Here is a 17606-nt window from a genome sequence, read left to right as displayed (position 1 = left end):
TGCGTTACGCGCAGGCATCTTTATCTACTATCTACCCATAACAAAGCACAATGTGGCTAATTAGTGATATTAATGAGTCTAATTAATTTAACATCCAGCGATGGAGGTTTTGCTCGATGCTGTTTTGGTGAATCAAAGTGTAATAGGTAATTTGTTAATTTGTGATCTCATACCTACTGCGTTGATTTTATTACATCACTGTGGAAGTATCCGCTCTACCTACGTTAAGCAATTTCCTATTTGGGAAAACGATTTTGTTGATGACGAAGTTTCCAACATTTTTCCAATTATAGGCATGTTCAGTCCCGGTTGCATTACTTTTGAAAATCTTTGTATGTTCGAATGAAGTTTTGTCGTTGGCGAAATGTAGGTATTTGCTGTTGTAGTACTATACGTATAAGCCATCGCAGATTCAATTCCCAGCTGTGTCAATTTAAGAATGGGTAAATTTTACCTTTGTCGTAGTAGATAGGTAGGTATATTTATCTATGTATTTTATCTCATAAAATTGATAGTCATATTTTAAGAAACAAACAGCTGAATATTTTAGATCGCTGGCGAGTGGTGACTGCAATCATTTGTATTGTCGGTACACTTTCATTTGCCGCTCTGTAGAATTGCTACACTGCAATCATTGAGTGTATTATGCGTACAAAATGACTTCCACGCGGCATTTTGACTTTGTATGTCAATCGTCATGTCAAAATTACGATTTTAGTCCTTATTTTAAAGGTGAACCGTAGGGCGATTGTCTAAAACCTGCATCAATCATTATCACAATCTCAATTGTTCTGATTGGCTGAATTTGTGCGATTCTTGTTGCAACAATGCATTGTAGCCAATAGTGAGCGAACGTTAACCAATCAGAGATGATTGCGATCGTGAGTAGCCGTCATTCTCCCGCAATCGCGCCGCTGTACTTTTGACATGACAGTTGACCCATAGAGTTAAAATGGCGCGTGAGAAGTCATTTTGTACGGACTATAGCGAATGGGTTAGCAAAAGGCAGCAAAATGAAACAAAACGTAAAGAACGAGAACAAATCATATATTTTCTGTTACATTCACATCTTTGCTTACAATATTATGTAGGAGGCGAGGTCGGAACACGCCGATATACAGTCGGGTATAAGTCCCGCAAATTGCTATTGCGCTGGAACCATGTCTCATTAGCATCGAAATGACGTTATCTTGACGTCAGCCGAAATAAAAATATACATACCATCAGCTCGAAACTTCAGTCTAGTGCTGACGTCACTAAAATGGCGGCCACGCGCATTAGCAATTTGCGGGACTTAAAGCACTGTGACAACCCAGTACATTCTGATGACTAGCTCTATCCCCTACGGTCCCTTTGGTCCCACGTGGCTAGATTTTAAGCGTTTTAGGTGTTAGGACCTCCAGTGTAAAACTACTACGTCATATACCATTAATCACGCAATCATTCAGTCAATTGTATTATATTGTTTACTATGTAATAAAGTAATTTATAATTATACTTACCTATATTTACCTAATATTGTAACTTTTTTACTATTCGGAAAGAGCAGCTGCTGAGTTTCTTGCCGGCTCTTCTCAGTAGAATCTGTATTCCGAACCAGCGGTGGTAGAGTCACAGACGTAGCAAGAGACACTAGTTGTTCCAAGTACTTACATGAAATAAATAAATCCGGAATTTTTTGAAGTAGGTAGGCACCTACTTAGGTAGGTACAGTGCGCGACTAATCGAGAAAGCAATCGGGGTATGAGGCGGGGGGACACCCCGCACTGGACTAGCGCGGGGGCTATGTGGGTGTGCGGGGCGTCCCCAGCCCGATTGCCATCTCGACCTGTCGCGTACGACTACGACTGTACAACCGGTTCGGAATGCAGAGTTGATGCATGCAGCGCAAGATTACAATGACACAACGATCAGCTTACATTACACATTTATCCTGTTTTCTATTCTCTAATAATTACCATAGAGATTGTAACAGTTTTGTCAAACCTAACATAACAAGTGCATCAACCTGGATCGTCCGTCCCATGTTCACCATAATTTTGTGATAGTTGTGTGCCAGAGTCGGTAAAATAAAGAAATATCAAATCATCGCAAGATTTGAATCAGATATAAGTATATAAGTTATATTGTTGAAGCCTATACGATATTTAAATGTGTAAAAAAAGAAGATACGTTTTTAATTAATTATGAACCAATATGCAACCTCGGTGACGTCTGGATTTCAAACGGGTCGTTCATTAGTATCTAAGAGGTGGCGCTGATTTATTTGGTTTCTAAACCGTGAAAAATTTTGTTCGCTTGACCATATCTTGTCATTTATATCGACGGTTTCACCGTGTTCCGACAATCGCCCAAATAATCTTAGTTAATTAACAGTTAACAATAATAAACTGTTAGAGGTATATTATGTGATAAACATCAGTAACACATCTTACAAAACCCGCTAGCAGTCGACACTTTGTAAAGACTCTGAAAGATTCACTTTGCAAGTTATACAGATATCACAATTATTCCCAGCCTCGAGTGAGGCGGTGCGCCGGTCTGTCGGTGCGGCATCGACGCCGTATCCACTATCCGTGTCATCGGTACCGAAAGCGTTATTAACTACTGGTTCAATTCTCGGATTGAGCTAAAAATAGTTACGTATTGGATTTTACTGTTAAGGAATTCTTAGTACCTACTGGTGGCGGTGTTCACCACAGTTTATTTTTATTTTTATTGAAGAGTAGCAGAAGAATTACTCGAAGAGCACGTAAAGCCGACCGTCCTGCTCCTGACCTCTCCCCGGTCGTGTCAGATTTCTGCCCCATCGGTCTATGAGATTGAGGGAATTGGAAGTGTGCCGATGTCTGTGAACCCACTTGTCCAGATGTCCGCGTCGTCCGCCGAAAGATCGGGAGGACATTATTTTATTATTAGAGGAAAACAACGCGGTATCGTTTCAGACCAGCATGTAAATGCCGCACCGACGAATCCAGAAATAGCCGAAGTTTGAAGTAATCAAACGTAATTCAATTGTTGGCAATAATCTGTTTTTGCGTGTGTAAATGCAAAATAATGTCGCTTCGTCCACACACAATGAACAGCTCGACGCCAACTATACTACAGTGCATATATTTTGAGAACCCACTCGCCATATTTGCTCTATGAGTCAACTTTCATGTCAAAAGTAGGATTTTAGTTCTGACATGACAGTTGACACATAGCGCAAATATGGCGAGTGCGTTCTCAAAATTTATATAATGCGTTTGTTTACTTCAAAACTTACACTCAAGACCAAGTAAACATATTGGCCGCGATTTTGGACTAAGATTTCATTCAAATTATATTCGAAATTAACAGCATGTTTTATTGGCGTCTCCTTCCGTATCCGTAATAAAGGAAAGGGACAGTGCGTGTTAGTAAACAAGTGTGAAATGCAGTCCAAAAGTGCGTCCATTTTTATAATAAAATACACTTAGTTTCAGTGATAGTTTGAAGAAAAAGTAAAGCTTCATTGGAAAATGTATAAAATTTGGGACAATGATTTAAACCTCGTTAGGCACACGAAGAAAGTTTCTCGCCTCTGCTACAAAATACAGACTTCCATTTTACGTTCTGTGTAATAGGCTACTTGAACTACTAGTGTAGGTTGTCACTTGTCACGCTGGATCAGTTTCTTTAAATGAATTTAACGCCTTCTGACACCAAGGCATTCAACATCACCACTTGAAATAAATTCGACATTAAAGTAGACATATTTGAACAATGCTGAGCTCGTCATAACATCGATCTTATTTTGAACAAAAGTTAAAAATTCGTTAATAATAACTTTTTCTTCCATTTTACTAATAGGTACCTACCATTTCAACAGAATATATTTAGTTAAAGAGAAACCCCCCGATTTAGGCCGTGCGTTGTCTGTCCGTCAATTACGTTACTGTTTTAAACGATGGGTTTAAAAAAAATATGCGCTGAATTGAGAACCTTCTCCTTCTATGAATTTGGTTAAAAATTATATCATGCATAATTATAACTGATACAAAGAAGGCGAGTAACTATCTTCGTGCAAAAGAGGCTTTATAGGACTAGTTCTAACTAGGGAACTTCTAAACACGTCCTAATGATAGTTAATGATTGAACTGGTGCCGATGATTACAATATTGAAGTATAAATTCGTGCTCTTATCTCTGAATATGATTTCCTGCAGCGGTAGGCTCGCTAGACAATATTGTACATTTAGTTTCTCTACACACTTAACGGTAACAACAAAATAGTTATTTGCATCATCAGCTTAAAGGTATGACACAGTTCTAGCACGACATTTTTAAACAAGCTAAATGCTGCCGAATGGGCAACCCCACAGAATTCAAAATAAATATAGAAGTAGTAAAAATTTCTTATTTCGTTAACATTTCAAATTATTTTAGTGAATCTATTTTTACATTGGGCTTGTAAAAATATTTTTATAAGTATAAGTAGGTACTTACTCTGGTAAGTACTTGTATAAAACGATGTTATTTTAAAACTAAGTAAGTAGTTAATTTAGCAAAGCTTTAAGTTAACTTCGTTTTTTAAACAAATAGCCAAAAATTTATAATTTTTGTCTACAAATTGTATAGGTTATTATAATAACAAGGAATTCAACAAATACTACAGAATAGTATCTACAATAATAATTCTATAACAGTGAAACTAATTCTTCTATTTATTATATTCTATTTATTATGTTCTATTTGACAATGACCGCTCAGCCTCGGTTGTGGTAGTCAGTGTATGGACGAGGCGAGGGAGGGAGCGGAGACCTCGTGAGTGGGTCCTCGGTGGACGGTCCGCCTCGCTAGCTGGATCGCGGTTGATTGCTTCGGTGTTCCCGAGACCCGGTCACCAGGCGACGCGCAGGAGCGCGTTGGGTTTTGGTGGGTATTCCGGTCGCCTCTCGGTCGGCGAGTCCCACATACCTTCTCTCCAGTTGGCTGGCGTCGCAGCCAAAAACACATTTCCCAGCGATAAAAAAATGAGTATACCGATAAGCGTTAATGCATATGTGTGCGTCGCGTCGCGCTCCTAACTGTCAAAGTGTACTCACACTCACACAAACCTAGCCAAACGGTATTCGTGAAATAGAACACCTGTACCAATACTCGAATATAGAAATTGAAATCGCAATACATAATATAGTACCCTATAAGAAGCTATAATAATACTTGATAGCGGGTCTCAGAATACAGAACTAAGGATGTACCGTATATTATGTTGATGTCTTAACTAGGGTTGGTTTTAAACAAAAAAGGTTTTTTTCTAACTCTGGTCCTAACTCACACCACGCCATGCGTGAACACTCAAATCAAGTCATAATATTTTATTTTTACTATTTTTTAAAATCAACATACAAGTTAGCCCATGAATCAGATTTCCCCTGGTCCCCTGGTGCCCTGGTGCCCTGGTGCCCTGGTGGTAAATAATAATGCAGTCTAAAATAAATTTGATAACCAATATAAATTGAAGCGGGCTAAATAAAATAATAATTGATTAAAAAAATTATTTAAAAACGATTGTAAGTGCGAAAATTCACTTTCCATAAAAAATCAACACTGAAATATCAACGCTTTCGTTCTTGATTATAATTCGTAATAAAAGTTGGTGTAGCAAACGATTATTCTTATAAATTACTTTTCGTGAAAAACCAGTGAAATCACTGTGAAGAAAAAAAATTTCATCAAGTGAAAACGATTTGAAAGTAGCAATACATAATGCCCATTTCTACAAACGCACTTTAAGGGCATCTTCTTTGCCGCGAAGTGCCGCGCGGACGCAGCGCGGGTGTAGCGCTGCAATCGCGCGATTCTATTTATATGGATTTACAAAGTGCATCCGCGCGGCACTTTGCGGCAAATTTGGAGGCGCCCTAAAGATAATCTTTGCACAGTTGCAAAATGCTTGACAAAAGCTTAAAATGCCCCGCACTTAATATATTGAGTATCCTTGCAGTCCTACCAACAATACTTGACAAGAACTCAATTGAAATTATTTTTAACTTTGTTATCCTTGTTCAATAATGTTAGAGAATATTATTAAATTAATATCTACACTTGTTTAAGAACTACCTAAATACTATAAATCAATTAAAATGCGCAAATTAATGACCTCACAAAAATACCCAATGTGAACATTTATAAGCTAAGCTTATATTATTAGGCTTGAGAAGAATACATAAAAGTAAGAAAATATCAAACTTATTGCAGCCTCATTATTATTGGTATTGCATAATTTGTAGTTATTATTGTACTTTTAATAATATTACTTAATGATAAAATTGAAAAAAAATTGTTAATACTTATACTTTGCGATCTTTGGCCAAATAAGTGCCAAAATTTCATAAAAAATCACATTTTTTGGTCGTGTTTAAAAATAATAATAGATGTTAATTTAATTAGGTTATTTTATATGAAATATTAAGTTATTTCAATTCATAAAAATATTAACAACAATATAAAAAATTAAATAGACAAAAGACTAAGCCCACATTGCAAAATATCACCGCTTGAAATTGTATTAAACTGCATGCACTCAATTTCCATAAATCTACGAGACGACACTGAACTTAGCGGGAAAAACCGTGCGGTGAAACGTAGTGCGGACTTACCCTCACAATAGTTGTTATAGTAGGTCACACGATTTATCGATTTGATTAATGTAAAAACTTAACTCAGTCATAAATTTAAAATTATTGATTATAAATAAATAAATATTAAGACTATAAAATTAAAAAAAAATACTTAAAGCGACGTTGAATAACGTTAAACATTATTTTCATAATAAGAATAAAGGTCATCGCTCACTACATCTAACCGAATAGGCGAGTATAGAAAACTTTCTTTGGCCAACCGGGAACTAAAGAACCTTGTAGTAGTAAGCGATTTCAATGTTTAAAAAAACCTCAGTAATGGGTTGTAAGCTTAAACACATACACTTTGCACCAAGCCTGCCCTAATTATTTAAAATGTATAATTTCATAAAATTCACTGATTCGATAAAATGTGACCAAAATATTTTTTCTTAATTCTATTTAAGTAATTAGTTATCGCACTCGACAGTTCCTCAAAAAATAATTTATGCAGGTCATTGGTTCGTTGACATAAAAAAACCTAAAATATACAGACTAGCACGAGTGCCTGAAAAAACATTTTGTACTTTGAAAAATAATTGGGCCACTTTTAGGTAGCCTACAAATTGTACCACGACGTCGCATGTGATGCGATACGATTCAATTTGAAGAGATTCTAAGGCATAAGATACACTGGCAGAGGAGAGTGGAGCTTTGCTTGATAGATAACAACTCAAACTAAGCTTTATTTACTTAGAGTAACTTCGACGGACGGTGGCTCCTTGTACGTTCAGGCGTGCCACTATGCGACGTGGGTCCTTCAAATTTCGCCGGCAGAATTCTGTCATGATAATTTTATAAAGCCGTTTTTCGCGAGTGCGTGCGGCACCATACAATTTCTATAATGTCACAGAATTCTGCAATGCAAATATAATCGCACGGTGAAAATTCGCAATTTGGACTTATCCTAAGTTGTTATTAAAAACAACCCGCCTCCACTCTACTCCTTCTGTACGTATGCGTCGGCCCTTAGAGTTCTGACATTTCTGCTTACGTTAGGTTTTCATATTATCAACTTCGCTACGAGTGTAATAATAATAGTTGTAGGTGCATTATACAAGAGAGTGTTTGAACGCCGAGCGCGGCGAGTTTCCATTGCCTCCACACGGCATGGGTCTGTTTCCGTGGGCTCAGCAAATCGTGAAGAGCTCGCACGGGCTCGGGTCAGCTCAGGAGCGCGGCCGCGGCTGGCTGGTGTCGTACGCGCGGATGACGTCCGCCTGCGACACGCTTGCGCCCTCCTCTTGAGAGAATGCGAATCCATCTACATCACATAACAACCAATTAATAAATAATGTGGGAACTATGTTAAAACACAAAACATATATGAGCTATGACCGTTCTAAACTATCCTGAACTTTTTAAGTCAAAAATAGTGACGCGAGTGACCGTTGAGAATGACCGTCTAACTTTGAAAATCAGCAGATTCTTATAGTCGGACGACTTTTACGAAATGTTCGCGAACCGTACAAGATACGATTATTTTGACGTGGGACAGTTATAGCTCGCATATGAGTAAGGTACCCGGTCTGATGTGGACTACTCTGTAAATGCTATTGCTGTTTGTGTTAACTAAACTATACTTTAAATATACCTGAGAGTAAGCACAATAGAGCTGCAGACGTCCTTTAAAATAACACAGAAGAAGAATTGAACTGGGTTCCATTATTTTTTCAAGAACAATTTGCATTTTAAAGAGACTCAAACATTTATGATAAACTTTGGATCAAAATGGACATGTAAAATGAAAACGAAAATCTTGTAATACATATTGATGTTTCATAAGTAATTAATTATTATTTATTTAGCAGACGGGACCAAATTAAGAAAATAGTGATATTTTACTGTGCACTAAACACTCAGGTGTACTACAGATACACAAGCTTTGACTTTAATATTAAAATTAGCGATGTGATACCTCGGTAATCCAGTTTTGCAGTTTCGCTTTGGGAATAAAAAGTGAAGATTTAGGTCTCCACAGAATCGTGCAATGTCAAAGGCCAGGTCTTGATGCAAGTGAACAGAGTAATAAGGCCTTGGCATGGCACTGGCAAATTCACAAATTACGTGCATCATTTTGAGTCCAAATTATGCTAAATTCTAGAAACGGTATGGGAATTGCCAGTAAGAAAGCAATAATCTTTTTTGAATCCTGTAAAAATCGTAATGGCTTCAGATCTCTTGATATTGTAACATGCAAGCCACTAGCAGAAATTCAATACACATGCTAGCAGTTTGAATTTGCTAGTATCTCGAATAACTGCCTTTCTATCAGGGATGAGCAAGAATGCAGAGCGAGGGGTATCTGTGTGATGCCATTTACCAACCAATACGAGTCGTGTATAGCTGGCTTTTTAACAAAGTACATTAAGGTTATTTTGAGGCCTGAAGAATCAAAAATGAAACTCCATTTATTCCACCAACTCGTCAAACTTCTTTAAATGAGTTTAGCTTTAAGACAATTTCTAAATTGCTTTAAGACGATGGCGATGAATGAGGACGTTTTACGTAGGGAATAAGGCAACGCTGCACAGTAACTTTTCGTTACAATCGAAAGGAGACCAGCGACCAATTGAGGCTGAAGTGAAAGATAATTCGAGTGAAGGCCAAAGATGGGAGGGCATAGAAACTACTACTGTACGAAGGACAGGGGTTTACCATCATGTTCTTCGGTGCTATGAATAAATGAAGCCATCCTATTGATTTTACACACATACCTCGCTTGCGCACCTTACATATCCTCGATGGAATGGTACACTTAAGTATTATTTCACAGAGCACGTGCGGTACCTGCGGTGCGGTACACTGCACGATTCCGTGGGGAGCCCAGTGTGCTTACGCGTCAGCGTGGTGGTGCAGTGACACTTACGTGACAGCTCGAGCTCGGTGGTGGCGCGCGCGGCGGAGCGGCGCCCGAACACGTTGCGGACGTTGTGCAACAGCCGCGCGGTCTCCGTGAGGCTGCCATACAGAGCGCGGGACGACCGAATGTTATCCAATCAGAATGCACAAGTGGGAACGACCCGACCCGCGACCCAATCCTTTTATCGACCTCTTAGGTACTAGGTAACTTTGGGGGACATCTTGTGTAAACTTCACTCCTTTATCCATTCATTTCTATTCCAGTTGACATTAATAATATTTATTATACTGTATACTGTATACTTATATTAAAATTGGAATATCTTCATGTTATCAAGTATATTGAAAGTGGGACATGATAAAGTAGACTCGTTAGGTCAAGAGGTTCCCCAATATGACGTATAGCATTATAATGAGAAACACTCATCGACAGTAACGATTAATATAATAAAAAGTAAAAAAATAGTATATAGAATCGTAAACGTAACACGTAATACAATTAATATAGATACGTAAAAAAACAATAATTATGGAATTACAGGAGTTATGCCTCGAATTGAATTGTACCATAAATTCAGCCAATGACGATTGCTCTCCGCATATACGCATGGAGTATCTATGGTAACAGTAAATAATCGTGACGGACGGTGAGTATTCGTCTGTAACATGAAGTGAAGCGTGGCAAAAATTAGCAGCGTGAGACAAGCCGACTGGTCCAGCGTTTCCCAAAAACAAAATGGCGAATTGCCTCCTCGTAGTGTCATGTCGCCTTTAGTTTCCGTAGGACTATTATGATCTTTGTCAACGTTTAGTAACTCTAACTATGGTAATTAGATTTATTACACGTAGGTACGATTAGAGAAAGTATTCCGCCCTAGCTGTGTCAACCTGTCATGCCAAAAGTACGGTAAACCCAAGGGTAAACCAAACAATGACACTCGGACACTACAGTTAGATGCTCGCAATACTCAAAATAGCACTAAAACGGGCCATTTTTTTCTGTAACCATAAACTTGGATGAAATTGTATGGAAATAATATTTTACTAAGACATCACGCATAGCTGCAAATATCATTGCCATACAATTGGATCTCTTCGCTTACTTACAGAAAATGGATTTTTCCTAGGTCTTCCGATATTGGTCGAACATTTATTTTGTAAAAATAACAATGTAATTTTTTTTTGGTGTGGTGAGTCCACGCCAAAAAAATTACATTCAACGAAAAAGTATCAATGTAAACAATGTTCGAATATAATATGAATGTTTGTGCTTCGTCACAATAATTTTCGTAAGATTTATTAATGTAAGCGTGGCTTTAATAAGGTCGCGAAGGAAAAGTACTTTGGGCCGCGGATTTTTGGGAAACACTGGTGTATAGTGTGCGAGGCGATGCGATGCGACGCGGACACAGGCTCGGGCGCATGCGAAGCCATGCGGTACTTACACTGGGCCAGGCGGGCCACGGCGTGCCGCGCGTCCGTCGCGCTACAAAAACCACCACAAGTTAGCACCCAACCAACGTCACCATGTCAACCCGGTCCGATCCAACCCAACCATCCAACCGACCCAACTCCGTTATACACATCACATGCTGTCTGTTTTAATGTCGGAAAACATTCCAAACCAAGTTTTTAAATTGGATATGAATGAAGAGGCATCTTCTAGGCAAGCGCGTTCCATCTTAGCCAGCAGGTCTACTACAGCTTGATACTAGCCAAGGGATATAGTCTATACCTAAGTTAAAAATATTTTTTTCAATTGGATCGCCCACATTTTTTTATTTTTCTAAATAAAATAGCAATATTTTTAGGGCATCTACATATTTATAGTGCACCTTGACCGATAAATTAAAAAAAAATTGTTTTACAAAGAAAGAAACGTTAGAATCAATGTGGCCAAATGTTTTATTATGAATTTAACCATGTAATTTTTCTGTGAAAAATAGGTATGTTCTATGCAAAAGATTCATTATAAAAACGGTCTAAAAATATTTTTAAAATTGTTCTTTTTTTTCTTTTGTAATTTCTCAATCTGGAGGTGGGCGTTAACAACTGTAACACAATTTCTAACTAAAGCAGTTGTTACGGTTCTTTACTTTTAAGGCATGCAATGTAAAGAGAAAAATAAAGATTTTTTTCATATAGAGTACGGTAACATTTACGTCCAAGAGCCGTTCAAATTTTGATAAACATTATAAAGATTTTTTCGGCCAAAATATTTATAAAATTAGACCCAAAATCAATAGTTTCCTCTATTGATCTCACTTAAACGAATGTTTTCCGACATAGGTATTATATATTATTTATAGTAAATTTCGAATATCACATAGTGTAAATAGAGACAATTGATTGAAATTCAACACTTTATTCAATACAAATAGATCTTACAAATAATGTAAATAGCCCTCTCTTACTACGAGTATATATGTATTACACTCACTAGGTACCAAATTTAAATTACTATTAAGTATACTAAAATGGTTTTATATGTAAATTGGAAGGCAATTTTACCTTTATTTTATGTTTTATATTTACTCTATAAAGGTAGTTTTCCAGTAGAGTCACGAAACAAAGTTTGATATGTGAACAAACAGTCATATTTTACAGATTCTTTTTGCTGGAAGATGACTTCGCCAGAGACTGGACTAATAGTCTGGGTTTGTCCTGACTAGACCATGAAAACATATTTTAAAGTCCTTCGCTAACACTTATTTTTTAAATAATAAATAAATAAATCTTTTTTGAATTCGACAAAGACTAAACGAAAATAGATTTAATTCATAGGTTATTACCTATCGAATGATAAAGTTTTAAGAAGAACGTATGAATCTCGTATACTGTGTGTACTGAAAAACCACGTTTATACAGCCATTCTGTTGACAAATATAATTATTAATTTCGTATGACAATAATTAAAAAGTAAAAAAATCTCCACTTTTATAAGAAGGAAAAACAAGCTTAGATTTCTTAAAAAAAATAAGGTAAAGGAAAAATTTGGATGAGTAACATACAATGAGCTTTTACTGTGCGTTGGGGACGTAAACGTGCAAAAGTAAACATCTAGTATACATTCAAAAGAAGCAAAATCAAAAAGGGAAGATTGTATTTACATATAGTACGGTCAGTAGGGTACATATACATTATAAACCCTTGCGATTATATACAATTTGGAAGAGCATTTTGTTATACTTAACTAATTGAAGTAAACGAATTAACTTTTATTGAATCAACAATAAAAAGTTTTCCTACAGAGGACTAAGAAAAATGTCGACAAAATGAAAAAGTAAATATTTTTATTTATTATATACAATTTGTATAAAAAATAAACCTAATAATATTCCTTTTTTTTTTTTTCTTTATTTTCTTTAAATTTAAAAATATGTAACAATAAACGAAATTAAAAAAAAACTAATTCCTAATCACAATCACGAAACTTAAAACGTTTTACGACAGAATTATTTTTTTCCGCAAAACTTTGACTTCTGCTTCTTAACCAATTCTAGAAAATAACAAAAACGTAGGAGATTCTCAATTCGAAGTCTGAAATCAACTTAGTACTTTTAAATGGATTTACAATAAATTAGGAATCCCCCAAGGTAGTATAATGAGACCTTATTTATTCCACAATGCTATTTTAGACCTACTTGATATCGGTTGAGATTTTTACTAATAATACATTATTGCTACACTTTGTGATTATAATTTATAATACAAACACTCAACAAATACAAATTCAACAGTACAAAACAGGAACGCATAAAATCACTAGCGTACTATGAAATAAGTACAAGGTCTACAACAGCAGCCCTAGCACCAAACTTTGATGCGATCAATACTATAATCACAATCATTCCAAATCACTGACAATTCTACTATTGACATAAAGGCTCGAGCAAAGACGAGTGAATTGGTAGAGGAGACCGTGGAGTTTGACAGAGGAGTTACCTACCCGATTTTTCAGTCTCTATATAGCTAATTTGTAATAATGAGTGTTTAGTGCTTTTTCGATGTTCTATATGAGGAAGTTCACACCGACAGCCAACGAGACTAGCCAGAGTAAATTTTTGATCAAAATTTTGATATCCTATAAACAAACTGAAAAATTCGCAAACTTATTAATAAATCCTATTACAATGTAAAGGATAATTTAAATGATAAGAAAGCTTGGGGATTAATTGCTTTAACAGCTTTGACAGTCCTAATAAGTTTTAAGTGATATTGTGAAACGATGACAGTCGTCTGTCTGAGTTTGTCGTGGGCTTCTTGTCAAACCAGGGAGCATTTGGAACCCTCGTAGCTTTAGTTTTAAGTTTACGTAATTAATTATCACAGTATTTTTATCCTAAAAATTCAACAATTGACAGTCCGACAGACTATTTTGGATAATACTTTGACCTTAACTTTCACGATAAATCAACAGCAGTTACGTAAAGTCCCGTCAGTAACCTCTTAGGTGTACCCTGCCAGTTGCCACTCACACGATTCACCTTATGCCTTCGCTGCTTGGGCTGTACGCGCCATCAAATATACAATTTCAGCAAGTCTAGCATAAATACAGCTCATAACAATTGCGGTAGTCACAAAGCAATAATCAAATGTTTGGCGCTAGGGTGCACGTGATGGTACAAAATCTACGGTTGCAAATCACAGTGAGCATGTTACAGCCTTTGAAGACGGAATGCTATTTCGATATAGTAAACGTGGCTGAACAACTTAAAACTATTCAAACGCTATTTGTACTCTATATGGAAAAGATTATAATCACTCTCATATTATGTCCTTATAAAAAAATATGATTGCCTTTGTTTTTCAAAGTCAAAAGTTAAAACAAGACCTTAGGAAATTTTCGTTCAAATTATTGATAATTCGATACTAATTTTATCAGTAAAATATATTTTTAACTTACGTCAATTTTGCATTAATTTTTCTATCGTCTTATATTATTAAAAATATTTCTATTCAGAACCTCTTGTATTTCATAAGTTAAATATAAACAGTCAAGATATAACAAAATTGAACTACTTATACCACAAATAATTTAGAATTTCTAGCAATAAATTAGTTTAAATGCTTTTCACTTTTGGTCGTTTAATTCCTAAATGGAAATGTCTAATTATAAAAAAATATTAATTAAAATATTATTACCTACTTAAGTAGAACAATTAAGTAGCTTTTACAAGTCGAACACACCAACGCAAGCTACTGCCACAGTTTAAGAAATATACAGTTCGGTAACTTATCGTAAATTAAGCTTACGACGAAGAAAGCACCTCGAATCAAGTGTTTTTGACGTGTTAAATACCAACTATGAAGTTGCAGTCTACGCTCAAAATATTTACCTAACTGTATAATTGTCAAACTGCGTTACCGACTAGCAAAATATAAAATGTTTACCACATAAAAGGCGTCATTCCTCGAACATAACACTTCAGGTAAGTCCAACTTGAAAAAACACTGTTCACGTTAGTTTTGTTGGCAAGACAGACGGTTTGAATGTGGACGGCAAATTGACTGCAAAACTGCAGTTTATTCGAAAACGAGTAAACCATTGGAATAATTACTGACCGTGAATTTAAAATACAATAATACTCATATTAGTCAAGTAAGCATATGATTTTAGATAATGACACCGTAACAGTACAAAATAAGAGTGGCATAGAGGCGCCGCTTGGCGTGTAAAAGACCGATACTGCGGCTATGTTGGCTGTTTTCATCGGGTCCTTTCCGCAAGTTTTGCAAACGCTAATTTCTGGGCAGTAAAAATCATTTTTTCCAAAATTTTATGAATGTGGGTGATGTGAAATTTCACTTTTTTTGAGTAGATTTCAACTCAGCAAAAAAAAGCCATAGAAGAAGAAATCCTTTATTCGTAGGATACAAAGATATTTCAACGCACGAATCACGAGATCAAGAACTGCACACCGACTGTACGCAAAGTGCGTATTTGGTCGCCAGTTGCGTTACTGTTGCCTCAATTACAAAAACTGCATCCGAACTGAAATTCTGCAGTCGGCTTGGAGTGCAAATCCAATCCGTCCGTCTAAACCGTTAGACATACAACTATGTATTTAAATAATTTAATCTACGTCTCTAGCGAGTATAATAAATTCCTATCAAAATATCACGAAGCCCAATAGCGCCGCTATGTATCATAGCCGGCGAGTTGGAAGGAATGTCCACAGTTCGACTCCATTACACACGAATACAGAACTACCACTTTTATAAGGTACGGCAATGTACCTGCGCAGAAATCTTATTTTGAATGGAGCGAGTATCTAAGGCAATCATAGTACGCGTCCGTCCGCTATTGGTTGTTGACAACGCACCATGTTTGATAATGAGCGAGACAGCACGAGTCTCTGTTGTTCTTGTGTTTAAAATCTTAACGACAAGCAATAAGGTCTGTATTACATTGATGTACTTTCGGTTTTAGTCGACGATAGGTTGCGCTTTATAACGCGACTTATAAAAGTGGTACCACTGTAGTCTGTACTATTGTGTAGGAATATACAGACGCTTGTCTTAACGAAATAAGTCTAGTTTTTTATACTATGACGCTCGCAGAACAGAGAGTGCAGTCGTGTTTTTTGTAGGAAATATACTGAGGGTTGATATATTTTTGAAGTGAAAACTTCGGCAGGCGCGTTGGGTGATTTTGTGACTTCAATGTCGCATTGTCAACATGCTAATTTTATTAGCTTTCAAAATTTGTTCCTTACGCTATTAAGGTTCAATTTTTAATGGAAATGTCAAGTAAGCTTCCAGTAGCTGGAGTACCTCTTTTGTAGGCCCTCCCCATTGACTGCCAATTTTTTTGAAAACCCCAAAAACTAGATGAGATTTTGTGTGATATTTCTAAAAAAGTTACAGGTAGTGGGCCTACTTGAAATATGTCATGTTACTTAGTGTAAGTTATGCTTCGTGAGGCATCAAATGGACATAATATCAATAATATTTCGATAGATCAATCTATGCCTTTTTGAATTTTGTAAATGTGTATACATGTTACTGCACTCTCCATATTGGTACTAACACGAGATATGTATGTGAATGGTGTAGACCGGCGTGTTCCGCGCGGCGCGTCAAACGACGTGCGACAGGTGGGGGCGCGCTCTCCTCGCGTGTCCGCCATTCTGTATCGCGTGCAGCGCGTGCGTGGGGCTCGGCTCGTCCTCGGGCGCAACGCGGCGCCGCCACACACCCGCGCCGCTGCCGCGCGTCACGTGCGCCCGTCTGCGCCGCCACAACCACACAACCAACGTCAAACCAACGACCGCCGCGCCGCGCTGAGATAACCTCCGACTACTCTCTAACGGCTGCTTTATAATCCGATGGATTCAAACGATATTTTCCACGCAACCATTAACATATGTCTATTTTTTTTCAAAAACTATTCTAACTAATAAACTATAGGTACCTAAATAGGCGCTACCAACCTAAGTTCATACACGAACATAAATTAACGAACTACTAAAAAGTTCTAACGACATTTGCCGAATAGTTTGTAGCTATTTGTAATGAATAAGTTTTCAAAATTAGGTTATAAGTTTCTGTCATAAGAATTTGCAGATAAAGTTAAAAACTAAAAACGTATATTTTATACATTTTGTAACAGATCCGACTCAAATATACATGAAAAGTTAATCTTAAGTATAAGAACAGTCAGCAAAAAAAATAGATACTAAATAAATTAAAAATATACTGTATCTTAAAACTCTACAACATGAAGGGCAAAGTTACAGATGACACGACAATGTTTACAGTACATGAGTAAACTAAAATGCATAGTCGTGCGGTAAAGTTATCTCAGCGCGGGGCGCGGGGTAGCACGGTGCAGGGGGGCGGGGGAGTGAGGGGTGAGGGGGTGGGGGGTGTGTGCAAGCAAACCAAACAAAACTCAACTCAAAGTACATATACACTTGCTATACAGTTACACCGACCGATATGCGTGCACAGGCACACTACTCACTCATACTTTCATAGTGTCCGTCAATTTATAAAATTATAACTAACATTAACATAAAAAATATTAAAAATATATCTCATTTTTATCAAATATTATAAATCCACGGACTATATTGCGAGAGTGCTACTTATA

The 17606-nt window shown here is 36.8% G+C and overlaps 1 protein-coding gene across 22 annotated transcripts in view; it reads right to left on the bottom strand.

Annotated features, from left to right (window-relative positions):
- Nucleotides 1–1026: 1026 nt before the first annotated feature.
- The window catches only part of ATP8A (ATPase phospholipid transporting 8A1), an 87729-nt gene continuing 71149 nt past the window's right edge, over nucleotides 1027–17606 (bottom strand). For 5 of the 22 annotated variants that reach the window (XM_069499357.1, XM_069499356.1, XM_034969181.2 and 2 more), the window contains 4 exons: nucleotides 14903–14962; nucleotides 10954–10994; nucleotides 9516–9607; nucleotides 1027–7910 (listed from right to left, as the gene is read on the bottom strand). In XM_069499357.1, coding sequence (XP_069355458.1) covers nucleotides 7650–7910; nucleotides 9516–9607; nucleotides 10954–10994; nucleotides 14903–14962 — 454 coding nt within the window. In that variant the 3' untranslated portion in view covers nucleotides 1027–7649. Of the gene's footprint in view, nucleotides 7911–9515; nucleotides 9608–10953; nucleotides 10995–11857; nucleotides 16742–17606 lie in introns of those variants that run through there. The other 17 variants (XM_069499361.1, XM_069499372.1, XM_069499358.1 and 14 more) reach the window with 16 other exon arrangements.

This window comes from Maniola hyperantus, chromosome 6 (genome assembly GCF_902806685.2).
Source record: "Maniola hyperantus chromosome 6, iAphHyp1.2, whole genome shotgun sequence".
Taxonomy (NCBI): Eukaryota; Metazoa; Arthropoda; class Insecta; order Lepidoptera; family Nymphalidae; genus Maniola; species Maniola hyperantus.
The sequence above is the reverse complement of the archived record's forward strand: the minus strand, read 5'-3'. Positions and strand labels throughout refer to the sequence as shown.